This window comes from Urocitellus parryii, chromosome 1, assembly GCF_045843805.1.
Source record: "Urocitellus parryii isolate mUroPar1 chromosome 1, mUroPar1.hap1, whole genome shotgun sequence".
Classification (NCBI taxonomy): Eukaryota; Metazoa; Chordata; class Mammalia; order Rodentia; family Sciuridae; genus Urocitellus; species Urocitellus parryii.
This window is the reverse complement of record NC_135531.1, coordinates 127571035-127594626: the sequence shown is the minus strand read 5'-3', so window position 1 is coordinate 127594626 and position 23592 is coordinate 127571035. Positions and strand designations below refer to the sequence as shown.

Genomic DNA, 23592 nt, shown 5'->3' with positions numbered 1-23592 from the left:
TGGCAGGGCATGAGGCGCCCACTACCCGCCCAATCACAGCAGGGTTAGAACTAACATTGCATGCAGTCCGCCCGCGTGATTGGCTGAACATCTGTAAGTGCTTAATGGCTAGACAAATAGCAGGCCAGAGGGAGGGGGTCAGATGGAGGAGACATCAATAATACAGGTATGGAATATTATTTTTTTCTCTGCAAGGGAGAACTGATGACTCACAGGACGGATGCAACTCCCAAGGAGACTGTTGAGGAGGGTGTAGAACATGACTCTGGAATGTCTGCATCTAAAAAAATGCAGGGTGAACGAGGTGGAGGAGCTGCCCTCAAGGAGAATGTTTGTCAGGTAGAGAATGTTTGCCCACTTACATTTTCTTTTCATGATTATCTTAAGAGAACGCCTCCCTATCTCTGAATGACCTTATTGTGGTTACAAAAAATGAGTTTGAATGATTCCAGTGGAGTTACTTTAAGGCCATAACTCTTTTTTCTTTGACAAAAAGAGGAAGGAAAAGAAATAATTCCCTGTTCATCACCTTTCCCTGTGGCCCATGAGTGTATGTCCTTTAGCAGGTCTGAGATGAAGAATGTGAATTAATTAATTTGTGAAACATAATTTTCTTGAGGTGCAACCTGTCATAGTGTGGGTATCTTAGGGTTTCTAAGGGATTTTTCCAGGGGCTATTTTAGCTTTTTTTCTTAAGTAGTGACTTTGAAAATATCACTATATTTTCCCATTTATTTAATAAATATATATATTATTGGCTATGTATCAAGTCTTATTCTAAACACTTTATAAATATTTCATCATTTAGTAATATGACATAATAATCTCATAAGATTGAGTTCTGTTATTAGCCCCTTGTTGCAGATTAGGAAACAAAACTACAGAGAGCCTAAACAGCTTGCCTGTAGTCCCACACTAAAGCTAGTATTCAGATCTAGGCAATCTAAGTTTAGAGGTCTAATAATTGTGCTGTATTTCCTCTCTGAGATGCGTCTACCTTATTGTTTAAGAGCCTTTTCTGACTTTTGGATTAATCCATTAAACATATGCTTTAGGTGTGCTATTGTTTTATAGACTTAATGATCCATTGATGCATATTCTTAAAATGTCTCATAAAATCTTAATATGAGACTTATTAATTTTTCCTTCCTATACTGGGGATTGAACCCAAAGGCCCTCTGTAACTGACACAACCCCAGCCCCTTTTATTTCATCTTGAGACAGAGTCAGTGGGATTATAGGTGACAAAAACCATGCACTGCTCAAATACATACATATATAATTTGAATTGAAACAACTCAAATATAAACCCAGATTCAGTATAAGTTATTGTAGTCATTACAATTTTATGCCAGGTTTTTTTTTTTTTTTTTTTTTTTGCCTATTCACTTTCCCTATTGTATAAAGAATGCTTCATTGTATTTGGACCAGCTCCCAAACAGTGTTAATCCTCAAGGACAGTTATCTTCATTATTTATTGGAGTAAGACAAGTCAGAGTGTAAATATGTTTTACAAAGATTGTCAAAAATTAAATAAGTATCCAGGTGCTGTAATCCTAGCGGCTCAGAAGGCTGAGACAGGAGGATCATGAGTTCAAAGCCAGCTTCAGCAAAAGTGAGGTGCTAAGCAAATTAGAAAAAATACAAAATAGGGCTGGAGATGTGACTCAGTGGTGGAGTGTTCCTTAGTTCAATCCCCAGTACCAAAAAGTAAACAATCAAACAAATAAAAGTATTGTGCCTGTGTGGTCCTGAACTGTTTGGATCAGTGTGTAAATTGATGTTGTGATTTGATAATTTACTATTCATCCCCTTTCAGTCTCAAATATCCCAGTATAAAAAGAAAAATTACATGGGTTAGTTATAACATTTAGTTAATTTTTAAAATGTATTATTTGGTTTATACTGTAATTGAAAATTTCTTATTTAAGCTGTTTGTTTATAGAAAAATTGTCATTGGAATTTTGTGTATATAAAGCAGAATGTATCATATGGTGGTGTTGAATTTATGTGTGTGAATGAATTGTAGATATTTGGAGAGTCAAACATTTGAGAACAACCCATGTTACAGGTTGGTTAAGGCCCTGGGGACCCCTTTCAATCTCAAGCTGCCTCTGTAGCCTTGCTTCCCAAAGCTTTCCTGTTCATTTGTTTGTTTCTGCTTTGATGTCCTTAAGTGGCCAAAACCATTTTTCCCCCCATTGTACTGGGGATTGAACTCAGGGGCAGTGTACCACTAAGTTATATATCTAGCCCTGTTCATTGTTTATTATGAGATAGAGTCTTGATAAGTTGTGGAAGCCAGTCTTGAATTTGGAATCCTTCTGCCTCTGCCTCTCAGGTATCTGGGATTACAGGTGCATGCTACCATGCCTGGCATCTTTTATTTGCTTAGTTACTTTTCCTCTTTCTTACTAACATAATTATAGTCAGCCGGTGGATGGAACATATTTGGGGAATAAAAAATGTTACAGTGCTCCTGATATATACTGTATAGTTCACCCCATAATTATTGGGTCTGTACTGAGCATATATAGAATTTTTTTGTCATTATTGCCTTAACAATACAAAGGAATATTTATATAGCTATTTTAAATAATGTAAAATTTCAGTAAAATATATGGGAAGAATGTGCATAGGTTATATGCAAATTCTATATGCCATTTTATAAGGGCTTGTTTTTTTTTTTTTTTTTTAAGCCCCAGCCCAGTATTGTTTTGCATTAGGGATTGAACCCACTGACCTATGTCCCCAGCCCTTTTTATTTTTTATTTTGAGTTTTATTTTTTATTTTAAGTTTCCCAGGCTGGCCCTGAACTTTTGATCTTCCTGCCTTAGCCTCCCCAGTTGCTGGGGTTATATGCATGTGCCACCACACCTGGCTGTATAAGGGTCTGGATCATCCACAGATTTTGGTATCTGTGGGTAGTCCTGATTGATTGTGTAAGGCTTTCTTATGTATTTATTTATTTACTACTTATCACTATGGAGATGTAAATCAGGGTTTTAATATGTTGAAAGTACTGAATGTTGGGAATTTGCAGTCTTCATAAATCTAACATTGTATTTGTAGTGGCAGATGTAGGTCCTCATTTCTCACACCATTTCTTTAAGTGACAACCTGCCTTAAGTGAGTTCCTTTCAGAATGTGATCTCTCTGAGGTGGTTCTAGATGTGTCTTAACAGGTTGCTCAGATCATGCTAGGATCTATCTCAGTATCTCTTTCTCTCCCTCTCCTACCTTTTGGTATTGGGGATCTAACCCAGAGCTTCACACATGACAGACCAACACTCTACCACTGAGCCTCATCCCCAGACTGCTATCATCTCTTTTTGTACAATGCATGACTCATGTCTAGCTGACCAGTATTATTCACTTGCTTAAACTACTGCATTAGCCTTCTGGTTTCTCTCTTTGTTCTAACCTTTTTACTCTTTAATTCATTGTTCACATAACAACCAGAGGGATGTTTTTAAAAAATGAACACTTGATTTCAGGCTTTTCTTTAGAGTTCTGCAGTGGTACACGTTCACAATTAGAATAAACTCTAATAAATTAAACAGGTCCTTGTCTTTCTTGTACCTTACTTCTGCCACTTGTAACATTTTTTCACTTTTTATCACTAACAGTGGCTTTCTTTGTAATTCCCAATATACCATGCTTTTTCTTTGTGGACTTGTATATTTGCTGTGGTCCTGGACCTTGCGTCAGATCTTCACATGACTGACTTGTCCTTCATAGGCCAGTAGGAGAGGTCATCCCTAATCAACCAAAGTAGATATTGGAATTCTCTATATAATACTAATTATTATCTTATATATTTCCTGTTTGTTTAAATTATTTGCTTGTTACCTTCTGTCCCCATAATATAAGATGTATATGAGACAGGAATCTGTAGTGCCTGGCACATAAGAGGTAATTATTAAAAAATGGTTGAATTAATGGTGAAATTTCTTGTTGTTGTTTTTTTCCCAAAGCTATTTCTTAACCTTTGGCCTCATGAGGGCCTTCCTTTAGGGGTTTTCTCAAACCTTTTCGTATAGACAGATCTGTTTTCTTTCCTTAACAGAACTGTGAGAAACTTGGTGAGCTGCTCTTATGTGAGGCTCAGTGCTGTGGGGCTTTCCATCTGGAGTGCCTTGGCTTAACTGAGATGCCAAGAGGAAAATTTATCTGCAATGAATGTCGCACAGGTAAATCAGATATAGAAGAGTATTTTTCTGAAGAGTTTTAAGTTTTTCAGGGGAAATAAAATGTATTGGAGACACCATCTGGTGGCATAGGGCTGGGCACTACACATATATAAATATGTGCTTTGTTGCTCCCCTCAGTAAAGGTGAGGGCTGCGGTTGTAGCTCAGTGGTAGAATACTAGCTTAGATGTGTGAGGCTCTGGGTTTGATCCTCAGCACCACACACACAAAAAATAAATAAAATAATGGTATTGTGTTCATCTACAACTAAAAAGAAAAGCATACCAGGTGAATAGTAAGTGAAGAGTTTCATGCCTTACAGAAAGGTTTATAATTGAAATGTGTTTTAAATATGTTGTGAACAAAGATGATCTAAATCCAAAGGAGAAGATATATAAGTTTAGTTTTGAGAGAGAAAGATTGCTGGGACCTGTGGTGTATGCCCATAATCTCAGCAATTTGAGAGGCTGAGCCAGGAGGATCACAAATTCAAGCCATCCTCACCAACTTAGTGAGGCCATCAGCAACTAGCAAGACCCTGTATCAAAAAATAAAAGGGTTGGGGATGTAACTCAGTTGTAAAGTACTCCTGGGTTCAATTCTCAGTACCAAAAATTAAAAAATAAATAAAGAGAGGATAGAGAGAGAGAGAATGAAATTGTAGGGGAAAACAAAGGCACAATATCTGGTATTGAAAGTGCCTGAAGTACTTGGGGAGTTGGTGTATATGCCTGTGTTTCTAAAGGTTACGTAAGATATTTTAGTTCAGAGATGTAGTGTGTTTCTAGGTTACTAAAGGTGTTTTCTATTTCTTAATCTGGGACTTGATTGTGTAAACATTCACTTCATGGCAGTTCATCAATAGTATACTTAAGATGTGTGTACTTTTCTTTGCATGTGTTGTATAATAATAGAAATGTTTGTCAATAAAAGAAAAAGATTATGTGGAATAGTTATGTTGGTTTAGAAAATGGGAAATCAGCCTATAAAATACTTCATAAGCTATGCTAAGGAAAGTTCTCTTCAGCATGATATTTAGATATTATAGCATTTAAGCAGTGAAGGAATGAGTATAGATTTTATATTTACAAACCATTGAAATCTCTGAAAGTCTCTCTGAATGATGCTGTCCAAAGTGAAGGTATCTGTGGAATGAGATAAGAACCAATGACAATCTCTGAGGATATAGAGTTATATCTATACTCTATAGCTGTTGGGAGTGTGAAGAGGTGCTAATCAGTATCTGCTAAACCACCAGAGTGGGGTGTCATTAATAGGGGTAGATTTAACAAAGATACCCAGGAGGTTTTGGAGTAAAAAGACACTTTTGTGGGCTGGGGTTATGGCTCATCAGTAGAGCATTCTCCTAGCAAGTGCGAGGCCCTGGGTTCGATCCTCAGTACCACATAAAAATAAATAAATAAAGGTATTATGTCCAGCTGCAACTAAAAAAAAAAATTAGAAAAAAGAGAAGGGCCTGGGGCTGGGGTTCAATGGTAGAGCGCCTGCCGTGTACATGTGAGGCCCTGGGTTTGATCCTCAGCACTACATAAAAATAATAAAGATATTGTGTCCAACTACAAGTAAAAAAATATTTTTTAGAAAAGAAGCTTTTGCATTTGGCAGTGAGAAAAGTACTTGGCTTTCAAAGAGGCTGCCATGCTACACCATGTTGAAAGATCAATGGGTGACAGTCTATATTACTTCTTAAATAAGCTTGACTTCAATTGAAAGGAATGTAGTACCTGAAGGAAGGATATCACAGTGTCAAGGGAAGGGCCATCTTGCGTGTAGGGTGAGGGATCTAATGTAGTGTAGAAAAAAACACAGGACAGGAAATAAGAGTGAAGTACAGCCACAGAGAAAGGAAGGTAACAACAAAATTTAATTGTGTCGTGGAGTTGTGGGGCTCTGGGAGGAAGCTAAAGAAGTTATTTCTTGGCTTGGGGAGAATGAAGGGAAAGGTTATTGTTTCTGACTTGAATGGTAGAGAAACTTTATAGTACCCCCAAAGGGACACAATCAGCAATTTCATGTCTTTGTATAGATAAGCTATGTCAAATTGAGGAGCCAATCAGTTTGGGGCAGCTATTTCATTTTCTCACAGTCACTTTGATCAATGTTGGAGAAAAAGTTGGAAGACTTTGGGGACTTTGATCATTATGGGAAATAGTGTCATCCAGACCTATTAATTAAATTTAAAAAAAGTTATTTATTTATATGTTTGCATACTTATCCTAATCTTAGTAAAGTCTTCTTGCCCTTTGTGTCAATAATCTAGATTTGTTTGTCTTATTATCTTTATCAACGTGTAATAGTCTCCGAACAGGTTGATTTAACATAATCTTGATTATCTTTATTGAATTTCATCAAAGTGAAATGAAGTGCTATAGTCATATCTGACTTAGCATAATAATACCTTTGAGACTCCTCTATGTTGTTGAATATGTCATTAATTCATTCTCTCAGTTCTACTGAGGTATAATTGATGTAAAAAAAAGATTATGTATTCAAAGTGTATGATTTGATAAGCTGTGATATGTGTATGTATTTGCATGTGCCTCCGAAACATAACTCAGCATTATTATTTTGAGATTTCATAATGTTGTGTATCTTGATAATCCATTCCTTTTTACTGTTGATTAGGATTTCATTGTGTGTATTTACTACAGTTTGTTAATCCATTCATTTATTTGATGGATATTTGAGTTGTTTAATATTTGGGCTATTACAAACTAAGCTGCCATGAACATTCAAGTCTTCCTATGGACACATTTTCTTTTGTCCTGTATCAATACCAAAGAGTAGAATGACTGAATCATATGATAGTGGAAACCTCAAATTGTTTTCCTAGGGTTGCAACATTTTATATTCTCATTAGCAGTTTATTTTAGCATTCGGAAGTATGTTTATACACCTTTGAGATTTTAATTTGTGGTGTTCTAAAGAATGAGGTTGTAGCTGTTTTATATATATATATATATATATATATATATATATATATATATACACACACTTTTTGTTGTAGATGGACACAATATCTTTATTTTATTTGTTTTTATTTTTATGTGGTGCCAGGGATCGAACCCAGTGCCTTACCCATGCTAGGTGGGCGCTCTTCCACTGAGCCACAAACCTGGCCCCGGTTGTAGCTTTTTTAATGTGCTTATTTGACATCCAGTTCTTTGATGGGGGGTGATAGAGTTTGCCAAGAACACATCGGACCCTGGTTTAATCCCCAAAATTTTCTGGCCACCATACCTCCCAGTTCAAAGAAATGAAGGGTTTAGTCAGATTTGGGGGGGGGGTTCTTACTCTTTGAGTTCTAAGCATTTTTTTTTAAATTCTGATATATTCTGGATATAAATCCTGTATCAGATATGTACTTTTCCAAATAGTCTCCCAATCTGTAGATGACAGTACTAGGGATTTAACTCTGGGCCTATCACATGCCAGGCAAGCACTCTCCCTTTGAGGTATATCCCCAGCCACATATATAAGTGTGTGTGTGTGTGTGTGTGTGTGTGTGTGTGTGTGTGTGTGTGTAAAATGATCAAGTCAGGATAATTGGCGTATCTATCACCTTATATAGTCATCATTTCTTTGTAATAATATCATTTGAAATTCCTTCTTCTGGTTTTGTTGTTGTTGTTTAAATAAACTTCACCTTACTTATTGTGAACTGTGGTTATCACCCTTCTCTGTAAGAAAACATCAGATTTATTCCCTCCTGTCTAATTATAAGTTTCTGGTTTTTGTTTGTTGTTGTTTTGTTACTATCTGTTCATGTTTACTGACCTTTCCTCATCCTCTCCCTTTTAGGATGTCCCCTGTGGCTCTATTCTCTACTTTTTTAAGGGCAGCTTAATTAGATTTTATAGGAGTTGGTTGCCAATATTTGTCAATCATTGTCTGGATTGTTTACTTTATATAATGTCTTCCACTTCCATTCATGTTGTCATTTTTCATGATATAGTTGTGTATATATACCACATTTTCTTTATCCATTCATTTGTGGATGGACATATAAGTTGATTCCATATTTTGAATATTATATATAGCATGGCAATAATGGCACAATAATCCAAACAATTTGAGAGGCCAAGGCAGGAAGATCCAAATTCAAGGCAAGAGCCTATCTCAAGGCTGGAGATGTAGCTCAGTGGTTCAGTCCCCATTTCCAAAACATTTAAAAAAAGAAAAGAAAAAAAAGTAAACACAGGAGGGCTGACACCTCTTCACATATTGATTTTATTTCCTTTGGATATCTTACAGTGGAATTCTGGGATCATATTGTAGTTCTGTGTAATCTTTAAAAAAAAATTTTTTTAGTTGTACACAATTTTATTTTTTCTTCGTGCTGAGTTCCGAACCCAGTGCCTCTCACATGCTAGGCGAATGCTCTACCATTGATCCACAGCCCCTATATTTAATCTTTTGAGAAGCCTCCATAGTGTTTTTCGTAATGTTCTAGTTTACATTCCCATCAACAGTGTGTAAAAGATATTTTTTCTCCTACATTCTTGTCAACACTTAACCTTTTGTCCCTTTTTCACCTCCTGTGCTGGAGATTGAACTCAGGACCTCATGTATTTTAGGCAAGTACTCTACCACTGAGCTATAATCTCAGCCTTTCCTTTTGTCTTAAATAATAGCCATTCTAGAATGTGAAAAGATTTGTCATTGTGGCTTTGATTTATACTTTCCTGAGGCTTAGGTCTATTGCCCTTTTTAAATTTTTTAAATTTATTTTTTAAAATATGCTCTTTTTAAATATTTTTTAGTTGTAGTTGGACACAATATTTTATTTATTTTTATGTGGTGCTGAGGATTAAACCCAAGACCTTGCACTTGCTAGGTGAGCGCTCTATCACTGAGCCACAAACCCGGCCCCTTTTTTAAATGATATTTTTGTCTTTTCTATTGAATTGCTTCAATTCACATATGTTTGCAAATATTTTCTTCCATTCATTAGGTTGTTTTTTCACTCTTGACCATTTCCTTTGCTGAGAAGAAGCCTTTTAGTTTAATATAGTCCGATTTTGCATTTGTAGTTACCTGTGCTATTGGGGTTATACTCAAAACATCCTTGCTCAGTCAGTCCAATGTCCATTTTCTTCTATGGTTTTAGATTTAATATATAAATTTTTAGTCCCCTTTGAACTGACTTGTATATAGTGAGTAATAGGGGTCCAGTTTCAACTTTTGACATGTGGTTATCTAATTTTTCAGCACCATCTATCAAAGATACTCTCCTTGATATGTGTTATTTGTACATTTGTCAATATCAGTTTGCTATAAATATATCATTTTATTTCTGGAATTTCTATTCTGTTTCATTTTTCTGTGAATCTGTTTTTATGCCAATGTATTGCTGTTTTAGTTACTATAGCTTTATTGTACATTTGAAGTCTAATTATAGTCTGTCTCCAGCTTTGTTCTTTTTGCTCAAGATTGCTTTGGCCATTGAGGATCTTTTGTAGTTCCAAACACATTTTAGGATTATTTTTGCCATTTCTGTTAATACTTTTTTTGTGTGTGTTGTGCTGGGGATTGAACCCAGGGCCTTGTGCATTGCATGCAAGGCAATCACTCTACCAACTGAGCTATATCACCTAGCCCATGTCATTTCTGTTAGGAATGACGTTGAATTACTCAGTAATGTGGTCATTTAGCAGTATTTATTATTGTGTGTGAAAACGGTTATATTTCAACTTATTTGTGTTCGCTTCAGTTTCACTCATCAGTGTTTTTAGTAGAGAGACCTTTCACTTCTTTAGTTAAGTGTAATCCTAGATATCTTGTTTTCTTATAATAATTATAAATGGAATTGATTTCTTGATTACCTTTTTGGATAATTCTCTATTAACATGAGAATTAAAATGATTATTTTATGTTGTTTTTTTATTCTGCAACTTTACTGATTTTGTTCATTCTAACAATTTAGGGTGGAGTCTTTAGGCTTTTCTATATGTAAGATCATGTGGTTGATAAATTGGCAGCTTGACTTGGTGATTTATTGGGATGCCTTTTATTACTTAGAGCAGAAGTTTTTAATTTTGATAATGTCCAATTTATTAATTTACTCATTTTATGGCCTGTTCTTTGGTATTATTTCTAAGAAATCTTGCTTAATCAGTATCATAGTTCCCTTCATAATAGGGATTTTTATGCCACTGGCAGGAATTGCATTCAGGTAGTTCTGCTTCTGAAGCCTAGAGCCTTTTTTTTTTTTTTAAATTTTTAGTTGAAGGTGGACATGACATCTTTATTTTGTTTACTTTTATGTGGTGCTGGGGATCGAACCCAATGCCTCACACATGCAAGGTGAGTGCTCTGCCACTAAGCCACAACCCTAGCACCCTGGAGTCTTTCTTTACATTGCATCTAACAATGCTATGTCCAGAGAGATAGTCCTTCAAAAAACAACAAAACCTGTCTTTTATTATAGAAATCTTTAGACGGTCACATAATAGTCCTGGAAATCTTAAAATTATTGTTATTTTATTATTATTAAGATTTTTTTATGGGGCTGGGGATGTGGCTCAAGCGGTAGCGAGCTTGCCTGGCGTGCGTGTGGCCTGGGTTCGATCCTCAGCACCACATACAAACAAAGATGTTGTGTCCGCCAATAACTAAAAAATAAATATTAAAAATTCTCTCTCTCTCTCTTAAAAAAAAGAAGATTTTTTGTTTTGTTTTCTTTTTTCCCCAGTACTGTCAATTGAACAGAAAGTCACTCTACTATTGAAATATACCTCAGACCCTTTTTAAAATTTTATTTTGAGATAGGGTTTAAGTTACCCAGGCTTGCCTCTAACTTGAGGTTGTCCTTACCTCAGCCTCTTCATTATCTGGAGAATTATAGGCATGTCTAGTGCACCCAGCAAGAGGCTTTATTTTATTTTATTTTTTTTGGTACAGGAGTTTGAACAGGGGTGCCTTAACATTGATCTGCATCCCCAGCACTTTTAATGTATTATTTTGAGACAGGATTTTGCTAATGTGCTGAGACCAACCTTGAACTTGTGATCCTCCTGCCTTAAGCTCCCTGGACACTGCGATTACAGACCCGTGCCACCATGCCCCACAAAAGGCTGTTTTTGAGAATTTGAATTTTTGCTCATTTTAGTAAAAATAATAGAGTAAGAAGAGAAAGTCACTTCTCTTTTTAAAAATATTTATTTTTTAGTTATTATTGGACACAATATTTTATTTATTTATTTTTATGTAGTGCTGAGGATTGAACCCAGGGCCTTGCACATGCTAGGCAAGCGCTCTGCCACTGAGCCACAACCCCAGCCCAAGAAAGTAATTTCTTATTGCTTGTGGTTTACCCTAGTTTTTCTGCAATAGGGCAACCACGCTGTTATTATATAGATTGCTCTACTTTGTTAATAGCTGACACCTCTTTAGTGTCAGGCAATGGTATACTTGTTACAAATACATATTTAAAACTTTTTCCTAAAATTTTAATTAGCTGAGTGATCTCAGTTGTTTGTATATGAGATAGGTGATTTGAATAATCTCCTATTTATACCAGAAAATACCAGTGGCAGGATCTGCATTCAGATTGTTCTGCTTCTTAAGCCTGGAGTCTTTCTTTATATTGATTGCATCTAACAATGCTATGTTCTGGAGAGAGAAAATCCTTCAAAAAACAACAACAAAATCAATTTTTTATTATAGAAATCACATAAAAAGAAAGAACACCATAAGAAATCTGAATGTATTCATTATTTAGTTTCAATAATCATCATCTTTCTGCCTCATTTTCTCCATATATTTCAGAAGATTTCTACCATATAGAACTAGAACTACATTTTTGCGGGATGGGGTGGAGAGTACCAGGGATTGAACTCGGGGGCATTCGACTACTGAGCTACATCCCCAGCCCTATTTTTTTATTTGTTCTAGTTAGTTATACATGACAGTAGAATGCATATTGACACATCATACATAAATGGAGTATAACTTTTCATTCGTCTGGTTGTCCATGATGTAGAATTACCCAGGTCATGTAATCATATATGCACATAGGGTGATAATGTCTGAGTCATTCTACTCTCATTCCTACCCTAATGCTCTTCATTCCCCTCTAGTTCAAAATACCACTACCCTCCACTCCTCCCCTTATTGTGGTTTAGCACCTGCATATCAGAAAATATTTGGCCTTTAGTTCTTTGGGATTGGCTTATTTCACTTTGCATAATGTTCTCCAGTTCCATCCATTTACCATTAAATGCCATAATTCCATTCTGCTCTAAGACTAAGTAATATTCCATTGTGTATATATACCACAGTCTCTCTCTCTCTCTCTCTTTTTTTTTTTGAGAGAGAGAGATTTTTTTTTTTTAATATTTACTTTTTAGTTTTCGGCAGACACAACATCTTTGTTTCTATGTGGTGCTGAGGATCTAACCCAGGCCGCATGCATGCCAGGCGAGTGCGCTACCGCTTGAGCCACATCTCCAGCCCTACCACAGTCTCTTTATCCTTTCATCTGTTAGGTTGGTTCCACAGTTTAGGTATTGTGAATTGAGGTATGTTCCCCGACCCTATTTTGTTTTGTTTTAGTACTGGGGATGGAACTGGGACACTCATCTACTGAGCCACATCACGCCCCCCCCCTTTTAATTTTGATAACGTCCAATTTATTAATTTACTCCTTTTATGGTCTATTCTTTGGTATTGTATCTAAGAAATCTTGTTTAATCAGTATCATAGTTCCCTCCATATTAGGGGATTTTTATGCCATTGCATTTTATTTAGAGACAAGAGTTTCACTGAGTTGTCATGGCAAGGATCACAAGGATCAAACCCAGCACTTTGCATACTCCAGGCAATCATTGTATCACTGAGCCACACCCTCAGATTTAGGGGGTTGGGGGGGAGTTCTATGAATTTTTTAAAGCAATGTGTCATTAAAGGATGCATTAAAGGATATTATGTGTCATCTATACAGGTGTCTTTAGGATTTTATCCATTTGTCTCAAAGATATCTCTTTTCTTTCTTAAAGATGTCTTTCAGGGCTGGGGTTGTGGCTCAGTGGTAGAGCGCTCACCTAGCATGTCCGAGGCACTGGGTTCGATCCTCAGCACCACAAAAACAAAATTATGGGTCTACCTAAAACAAATAAATAAATAAATTATTATTTTTTAAAAAAGATGTCTTTCTATAGTGTTCAGAATGAAGATCTAAATTAGGTCCCTGCTTTTTTTTTTTTTTAATGTTTCTCTTAACCATACTGCCTGACTCACCCTATTTTATTAATGCTATTTATTCATTGAAGTGATGGCCCTTTTTCCTGTTGAACTGTTTTCTCTACTGTTTTTGTGCATCAGGAGTAGAAGTTCTCTGGATAGAACCCTGGGACACTTTTCCAGTGAGCTATATCCCCAATCCTTTTCATTTTTTTATTTTGAAACAGGATTTTGCTAAGTTCTCAGTCTGGCCTCAAATTTATGGTTTTCCTGCCTTAATGCTTTTGTCATAGATGGACACGTTACCTTCCTTTATTTAATTAATTTATTTTTATGTGGTTCTGAGGATCAGACCCAGTACCCCATATATTAGGCAAGCTCTCTACCACTGAGCCACAACCACAGCCTACGTTAGCTTCTTGAGTTGCTGGGATTACAGGCTTGCCCCACTGTGCCCCAGTACTGTATTATCTGTGCTCTAGTTTCATTAATTGCAATCTAGTGTGCTGGCTAGGTACTATGTCCCAGTGATGTGGGAGGCTGAGGACGGAAAACCACATGTTTGAGGCCACTCTGGGCACATAAGTGAGACCTTGTCTCAACATAAAAATATGAAGAGTTTAGGATTTCACTCAGTGATAAAATTCCCCTTTGTTCAATCTTCAGTACTCCAAACAAAATAAACGAAACGTAAAATTTGGTTGGTTGCATCCTCTAAATATCCCTTTAACTTCTATCTTCCTTATTTTCTATAAAGTTACTGTTGGATCTATTGGATAGACGAGACATTAGTTGTGTGGTTTTACTTTTCTATTTTTTTTAAAGAATGCTCTTTCAACTATTATACAACTGATTGAATCATGTCTGTTAACATACGTTGTCATATTGTCAGTTTATATTGATTTTTCATTGTATTCAATATTGTCAGCCTAATGAGTCTATTATGAAGTTCCTTACTAACTTTTGACCCTAATCGTTCATTATTGGGGTAAATTGTTTAATTAATATTAGTTTTCTTCTTTTGACTTCCCAGGAATTCATACCTGTTTTGTATGTAAGCAAAGTGGGGAAGATGTTAAAAGGTGCCTTTTGCCTTTGTGTGGAAAATTTTACCATGAAGAATGTGTCCAGAAATACCCACCAACTGTCATGCAGAACAAGGGCTTTCGGTGCTCCCTCCACATCTGTATAACCTGCCATGCTGCTAATCCAGCCAGTGTTTCTGCATCTAAAGGTATGGGTTTTTTATGAGGACCAGTCTAATTGTAAGATTGTAGTCTCAATAGCAATGGAATGCAATCTGAAACGTATCTGTTATCTCTTAAGTTAGGCAGAGTTAGAGAGAATAGAAGAGGAATAGGTTAGTTTCTCATCATCAGGTTGTGTTCTGTAGCCTTTGTCATTATATGGTAGTTTTACATATTTGCATTGAATATGAGATATAGTTCCCGACTGCATTCACTAGTTACTGCATTCAGTTATGTTTAACTGTCTTCTTTTCAATTGTTTTAATTGTGTAGATTGCATTTATTGATAGGTTTTAGTTGTTGAAGTATGTTACTGGATGTATTTCATTTGGAAGAGTTGGATAGGGGTGCATTTACTTGGAAGACTAACCACAGAGTACCCATGTAATCATTGCTGTCCTATCAGTCTATCCCATTTATTTAGTCTAAGGCAGATTCCAGGATTTCTAAAAGTCAGTTAGTGACTGGGTAGAGCTTTCTTTGGTGAGGTAGACTTGTTTAAAGTTATGGGATCTGACTTCTTTGGATACAGCATTGAGGGTCCATCATAGTTTTTTTCATGGCTGATTGTACATTTAGGATTTATTGTCTTAGTGGGTCTTAATTTGTTTTCTGACATTTTTTCAATGGTAGCAAATAGACTGAATAATTCACATTGTTCTTAGTATTTAATCTGTTTTTCTTTCGTTCTTCCCTGGTTTTCCTGTTTAGGTCGTCTGATGCGCTGTGTCCGCTGCCCTGTGGCATACCATGCTAATGATTTTTGTCTGGCTGCTGGGTCAAAGATCCTTGCATCTAATAGTATCATCTGCCCTAATCACTTTACCCCTAGGCGGGGCTGTCGAAATCATGAGCATGTTAATGTCAGCTGGTGTTTTGTATGCTCAGAAGGTAAGATGACTTTTTGTTATTTGAGTGCTCTAAAGGGGTATTAATCCTGTGTTTTAATTGGAACAAAAATAATTTCCCTCACATTGCCACTGGAAGAAATATTAGGAGACAGTGCCCCAAATTAATGATAATAGCAGAACTTTAAAAACTTGGTGGTGTTGCCTAGTAGGGAGATATTTATTTATTTTTGTTTGTTTATTTACTAATTTGTTTTTAGTACTAGGGACTGAACTCAGAGGTACTTTACCACTGAACTACATCCCTAGCCCCCCACTTTTTCGATTTTTTTTTAAGTTTTTATTGGACACAGTATCTTTATTTTATTATTATGTGGTGCTGAGGATTGAACCCAGCGCCCTGCATGTGCCAGACAAACGCTGTACAATTGAACCATAACCCCAGCCCCTCCCTAGCCCTTTTTATTATTTATTTATTAATTTTAATTTTTTAAAAGTTGTCAACTGACATATAAATGGTGCTGAGGATCAAACCCAGAGCCTCACACATTCAGAAGGTGTTCTACACTAAGCTACAACCACAGCCCCCATTTAATTTGTTATTTTGAGATAGGAACTTAAAAAGTTGCTTAGGGCCTCGCTAATTTTCTGAGATGGGCTTTGAAGTAGTGATCCTCCTGCCTCAGCCTTCCACATCAATGGCATCACAGGCAAATGTCACCACACCCACCTTTATTTTTGTGTCAAAAGTCTCCTTAAATTGCTGAGGTTGTGATTGTCTTTTCTCAGCCTCCCAGCTGCTGGGATTACAGGTGTGTGTACTACTGTGCATGGCTTAAAAGTTTTTAATTTTTTATTTTGAATATTGTATGTTTTTGTTAATATGTTGAGGCAGTAAGAAAAGTAGGGGGTAATCACCCCAGATTCTATCATGCACAGGGGGAGACCAATGTTGCTTACTATTGAATGGTATTGCTTTAGACATTTATGTGCATCAGCAGAAAGAAGGATAGATATCTTGACAGAAACAATTCCAGTTAATGGTATCATATATTTTTTTAAGTCAATTTCATTTGAATTTTTTTTTCTTTAAGATTTTATTTATTTATTTATTTTTTTAGTTCTCAGCAGACATAACATCTTTTTTTGTATGTGGTGCTGAGGATCGAACCCGGGCCGCACGCTTGCCAGGCAAGCACGCTACTGCTTGAGCCACATCCCCAGCCCAATTTCATTTGAATTTAAAGGAAAAAACAGTGAAGGAATTTATGATTTCTTTAGATAAATATATCTTTATATTCTCAAAAGATCTTGTAAGGTGAAGATAAAATAAATCTTATGGGCTGGGGATGTGGCTCAAGCGGTAGCGCGCTTGCCTGGCATGCGTGCGGCCCGGGTTGGATCCTCAGCACCACATACCAAGAAAGATGTTGTGTCCGCCGAGAACTAAACAATAAATATTAAAAATTCTCTCTCTCTCTCTCTCTCTCTCTCTCTCGCGCGCGCGCTCTCTCTCTCTCTCTCTCTCTCTCTCTCTCTCTCTCTCTCTCCTCTCTCACTCTCTTTCTAAAAAGAAAAAAAGAAAAAATAAATAAATCTTATAATTTTGGAAAACCCCACTGACCCACACCAATTTTTAAAGTAATTCTCTTTCAGAGAGTATATTAGTCATCTCACAATTTCTTTCCTGTTTATTTCCTTTCCATCTGTCGTCACCTAATTTTTGCTATTTTATATTTTAAAAATTTTAAATTTAAAACTGATATATCAACTGGTTTTTATAGGTCTGAATTTCACATTTTGATTTTTGTCTTGGTTGCCTGAACTTCTACGAGTAATTTTCAAGAACATAGTGGTCTGCTTGAGATAGAATGATATCTTGGGTTATTACAGAACACAAGATTTGGATATATTTGTAAACATTGCTGCACTATCTCTGGTTGTGGAAAACTCATCTAGTTTTTTTTCATTCATTTTCAGGTTGGCTGAATTTTCTTGGTTAGTTTTTTAAAAAACAATTTCTCTAACTTTACTTTTTTGAATATCTGCTTATTGACCGTGAAAACTTTGCTGCTTAGGAATGTTCAGAGAGACTGATTTTAAAATGGTTCAACAGAAGCAATAAAATGAACAGTATACTTGGAATCTAAAAACTAAAGTTTGAATTCTGACTTTTCTCCTGGGGGCATATTGCTTTATGAAGACTTGGAATGACTGGGATTCCTGTTTATAAAATACAGTCCCCATTCCTTAGGAAATGGTCATATTATAATAGTATAGATTAAATGAAAACGTGGTTGTATCCCTTGGTCAATGAGAAAATAAGTTTAAATGATCCCCGGTCTTATTTTAACTTTTTGCATTTATTTGGGACTGACTTCTTTCTCAGTCTGCCTTACTGTTTGATTTTCTCCTAAAAACTTTTCATTGCTACTTTACCTGCTTTTTCCCAGATGTATATGCTCTCTAACCAAAGAACTAGAGTCTAATTTTTTATGGAATTCCAAAGAATTCTATTACATCTGATGGAGAAGACATTATATCCCTTTCAAGAAATTTAGATATTCTAAATAGTGTTAAAGTCCTCCTTACCCAAATAATTATACAACTGCTTTATGTTATCTGTTTGGGCATTTTTCTTTTTTTCCCCTTCCTGATCTTCCTCCTTCCCTGTTTTCTGCCCTTGAAATTTATGTAACCTGATAGATAATTTAAGGAAAAGAAACCTACAGAAAGGAGTTTCATCAGAATAGTCATTTGTAGCCTCAAACTGTGGTTCTAATGTGGAACAAATAAAATAGTGTTTAGTACGATTATATTCGTATGAAATAAAATTTTGGTATAGGGATTTTTTAAAATATTTTATTTTCAACTGACATAATAACTATATTTATGGGGTAAATTTGGTATTTTTTACATACATATGTGTGTATTGTGGAAATACGGGAATGAATATATAATATGAATCTCTTAACATAAAAAGACAGTTGCACAGATTTTTTTTTAAGATGCTTTAGTTTTGTGATTGTTACACATAAAATTTTATTATGTACTACATCCTTTTTTGTTTGACTAATAACCTATTCCTTGTAAACATACTCCTTATGAAATTGTCTTCTGATAAATGATGAAGTCTGTATCATTTTACCACCTGTGTTTCTTGGACATAGGAAGATGAAAGTTTCAGCTTTAGACTTTTTTTTTTTAATTTTTTTTTCTTTTAGTTGTGGATGGACACAATACCTTTATTTTATTTGTTTATTTTCATGTGGTGTTGGAGATTGAACCCAGTGCCTTACGCATGCTAGGCATGTACTCTACCACTGAGCCATAACCCCAGACCCAGCCTTAGACTTTTTAATTCCACTATGGGATGAAATTCATGAGATAGTTTCAGATCTAGTAATGATTACTGAATTTCCAAGGAAACTTCTGACAGCTGGAGCAACAAGTCTCAAGTGTAGTCCATAATAATATCAAGATTGCTACTTGCCTTTTGTACTTCATTTTATATTTGCCGCCAGATAGTATAAACCAATGGTGGGTGAAATTGCTGGAATGTTGATAAATTTTCAAGATTTCTTTGATAATTAAGAAAAATTTTTAAATTTTATTAAATTCCGAACATAAAATAAACATTGTTTTAGTGTTCTGTGTGGTGGGATAGGAAGTATACATTAAGCAGTTCTGTGGCATAATAATAGTTGTCTTGAGTTAAAGCAATCATGTACCTCAGTTTCAAGCTTTATTTTTGTGGCAAGGGAGCAGGATATTGAACCTAGGGACACTTTGTCACTGAACTACGTACATAACCCTTTTTCTTTATTTTGAGACAGGATTCAAGTTACTTTGGCCTCAATAAATTGCTGACGCTATCCTCAAACTTGCCATCCTCCTGCCTCAGCTCCCAGTTACTGGGATTTCACACGTGTGCCACCACATCCAGCTTAATTATGTTTATTACTTATGAAACATCATTTTTAGTTTTAAGAATTACTGACAAAATTATCAGGGGGCTGGGGTTGTGGCTCAGCAGTAGAGTGCTCGCCTAACATGTGCGAGGTGCTGGGTTCGATCCTCAGCACCACATAAAAATAAGTAAAATAAAGGCTTTGTGTCCAATTAAAAAATATATTTTAAAAAATTATCATCTATATCCTTGAACATCTTAGTACTTACTGATGAGATCATAGTGATACTAAAAAAAATGGGATACTTTAGTAATATATACGAAATAGGTCAACATTTAGAAGACATATATGACTCAACTAGTATTTTTCATGTAATCAACCCATGTATTAGAAGGCATACATAAATAGAAAATCCTTTCAAATTATAAGATAGATTGATGAATTTTAGTATAATAGCAACAAGAGTTTGTTAATATGCTTTCAGATTCCACGTCACAACTACCAAAATGCCTATGGTGTTTAGTGTATTATCCACAATTGTTGAATGGAATCTGTTTGGACAGTAAAATACTCTAATTCAACTATATATCTCCAAGAAACCTAATTTTCATCATGTACATCAACCAAACAATATATGCAACACAGCGCAGTTAAATATATTTGCAAAAAAATGTAAAATAATATTTTTTCTCAGTATTTTTAATTTCAGAAAAAATGTTTTTATTTAAATGTTTTTCATAATATCATAATGGATTTGTTTAAGTTAATATTTAAAATATTTCTTAGTTTTAATTTTTACTTGGCAAATATCTCAATATGTATGTGTGTCTGTGTGTATCATCTTCATTGTCTCTCACATAAACAAAATATCTTGGCCTTCTATATAATTCAAGGGTGTAAAATCTGAGGCCCAAAAGCCTGAGAAATGATGATGCTGATGTTACAAATTATGAAATGAATAGTTTCAACATTCCCCATCACCCTTACCCCTTGTGCAAAGGAGAGAACTGAAGGTGAGATGCTTATCCAGGAGTGTAAGGATAATAAATCTAAAAGAAAACAGACCTTAGATTTCAGCAGTATGTTTAAACTTCATTTTCTCTCTTGACCTCTACCATTAAATATCACTTTTCCCATATTTTATTTGCTTTTGATAGTTCGTAAGGTTTTTCTTGTTCTTTCTGCTTGTCTCTCTCTCCCCCTCCCTCTGTCCCTCCCTCCTGTTTATCTCTTTCACTCCCACCAGATAAACTTTCCTGCTGAGCTCAAATCCATCTGTTCACACTCATACTGTTGGTTTCCTCCTTCAGGTTCTCCCTCAGCTCATCCTATTTTGTCCTTTTGTTCAAAACTTATGTGCTTTCCAGCATTTTCCCACATCTCTATCTGTTGGCCATTATTCACTATTTTTTTTTTCTTCACTTCAGATTTCTTTTCATATTATTCCCTCATTGGAAGACCTGGGAAAAATTCCATTTTGTACGTGATCTGTAACAGTGTGATCTGGATAATTTAAAGAAACGATAAAGTTACCATGGCAAGAAATTATGTAGGGAAAGTGCCACAAAATCAAGTTTTTAGGAAGATTTTAATGATATAAAATGGCACAGTTAGAATGGATAAACTTGGTATATTCCTTGCCAAAGGTTTACCCCTCACTAACCCTTTAGGCTAAGAGTTTTATCTGGCAGGTATTAAAATTGTTGTATTCCTTAAATATGAATCTTCCTGGACTAAGTGTACATGGTTCAGTGGTAGAGCATTCACCTACCATGCTTGAGGCCCTGAGTTCTATCCACAGCATCACCCCCACCCCAATAATCTCCCTTACCTGAAATGTCTAATTTGTAATTCTCAAGCATGTGGATTTCAGAATCAAATACATACATTATGGAACATTTTTAGTACATAATCTTTAAAGAAGTAAGTGTTATTACTACTAATATATATGAATAATTAGCCTGGTTTCTGAAAATTTTGATGGAGGGGTAAATAAACTGAAATTGAGGCAGTAAACCACAATTGTACCTATGGTTTATTGTTACCAGCGAAATTTAAAGATACTATAGTGGCAGATGTCTGGATTTACAGATTACAGTCCTTATTATTTCATGATATTACTTACATATTACACAAAATGTGTGTGTGTGTGTGATATAATTTGTTTGATAATTACATTTAATATAATGGATCTCCATGTTATATATTAAAGTTTACACATCTGTCACATACTGCTAGGTGATTTATTACCTGGTTTAGTTCTCAAACACATAAAGTTTTTGTTCATTTTAGAAAATACCTTACCATTAAGGAAATTACAGCTCAGTAAACAAAATGAATTCCCCTTTGGGCTGGGGTTGTGGCTTAGTGGTAGAGTGCTTGCTTAGCATTGTGAGGCAGTGGGTTTGATCCTCAGCACCACATTAAAAAAAAAATTAAATAAAGGTATTCTGTCCATCTGCAACTAAATGTGTGTGTGTGTGTGTGTGTGTGTTTTAAGTAAATTCTCCAAGGTCATGTGGTCTTAGAGCTGGAAGTCCAGCCCCATTAAACTAGTATTTTTTTTTTTAACATGATCATTGTGTGTGGTAGTTATTTCCTTTATTTGATGTGTTGTCTTCTAGAGAGGTTAAAGAATATTTATATATATATAGCTACATACGACATTCATGTTTACCTTTTACCTCATGGCCAATAAGATCTCATGTTTATTATCTATTAATCTAACAAACTAACAGGAGCACTTATATTCTTTCTGCAAGGGGAGCTTAGAAATATTAGAATGGGAATATTCTTGTAGAAAAGTGTTTCAGGGTCATTTATTAAATTATTAAGCCCTTGACTAGGCTGGTAAATAATTGGTTAGGAGCCAAGTAAAAGCTGTTTGAGCTGGGTATTTGTATTCAGCCTTGAAGATAAATGCACGTTTTGGTTTTGATTTTTTTTTTTTTTTTTTTTAATTTCTGCAGGAGGCAGCCTTCTGTGCTGTGATTCTTGCCCTGCTGCTTTTCATCGTGAATGCCTGAATATTGATATCCCTGAAGGAAACTGGTATTGCAATGACTGTAAGGCAGGCAAAAAGCCACACTATAGGGAGATCGTGTGGGTAAAAGTTGGACGATACAGGTGAGTAAGCATAAAGGATAATGAGACTCAGTGATTTGGTTTGTTTGTTTTTGTTTTGTTTTTACTAACCTGTTTCTTGGGACCTCTCAGATATTAAAAAATTATTTTCCTAATAAGACAATTCCCCTCCAAATTAATTTTTCTTTCTAAGAATGTTAACTTATGATATACAGTTATAGGACTATATGCACTCTATAGAAAGTTCACTAATAAAAACAAACCTATAATCTCACAAATATGAGTTAATGGTTTAATATGTTTACTTGTAGACATCAATACCCAGCAGTGCTTCTTCTCACCAAATAATTATCCTTATAATTTATGCCCAGGTTTCAATTTTCCTCAATCTTTCTTATTTCCTGCCTTCCTGTCTTCCCTCCCTCCCTCCCTCCCTCCCTCCCTCCCTCTGAGGATTGAATCCAGGGCTTCACACATGCCAGGCAAGTGCTCTACAACTGAGTCACAACCCCCAGCCCCTTGCTTTTTCTTTTTAAAATTATTTTATTGAACTTGAAATGCACAGAATATAACATGAATGATTTTAAAATATAATGAATGGGCACAGTAGGGTGAGTACAGTTCTTGTATGTCAATAAAAATTTTTATTAATAATAAAAAATAACAGGAGCACTTATTCTTTCTAAACAGTAAAGAATTTGAGTTTTTTATTTCTTTACCTTGTTGTATAGGTTTGATACATGTCAAATGTTTTGTTTTACATGTTGTAAACTTTTATATAAAGGATCTCCTGGGCTGGGGATGTGGCTTAAGCGGTGGCACGCTCGCCTGGCATGCATGCGGCCCGGGTTCGATCCCCAGCACCACATACAAACAAAAGATGTTGTGTCCGCCGAGAACTAAAAAATAATAAATATTTTTTTTTTTTAAAGAGAGAGTGAGAGAGGAGAGAGAGAGAGAGAGAGAGAGAGAGAGAGAATTTTTTTTTTAATATTTATTTTCTAGTTCTCGGCGGACACAACATCTTTGTTGGTATGTGGTGCTGAGGATCGAACCCGGGCCGCACGCATGCGAGGCGAGCGCGCTACCGCTTGAGCCACATCCC

At 35.6% G+C, this 23592-nt stretch overlaps 1 protein-coding gene across 6 annotated transcripts in view; it reads left to right on the top strand.

Annotated features, from left to right (window-relative positions):
- Window positions 1-23592, top strand: part of Nsd1 (nuclear receptor binding SET domain protein 1) — a 142425-nt gene that overhangs the window by 92326 nt on the left and 26507 nt on the right. For all 6 annotated transcript variants that reach the window (XM_026398225.2, XM_026398227.2, XM_026398223.2 and 3 more), the window contains 5 exons: window positions 196-339; window positions 4071-4194; window positions 14431-14631; window positions 15356-15535; window positions 22373-22529. In XM_026398225.2, coding sequence (XP_026254010.2) covers window positions 196-339; window positions 4071-4194; window positions 14431-14631; window positions 15356-15535; window positions 22373-22529 — 806 coding nt within the window. The remainder of the gene's footprint in view (window positions 1-195; window positions 340-4070; window positions 4195-14430; window positions 14632-15355; window positions 15536-22372; window positions 22530-23592) is intronic.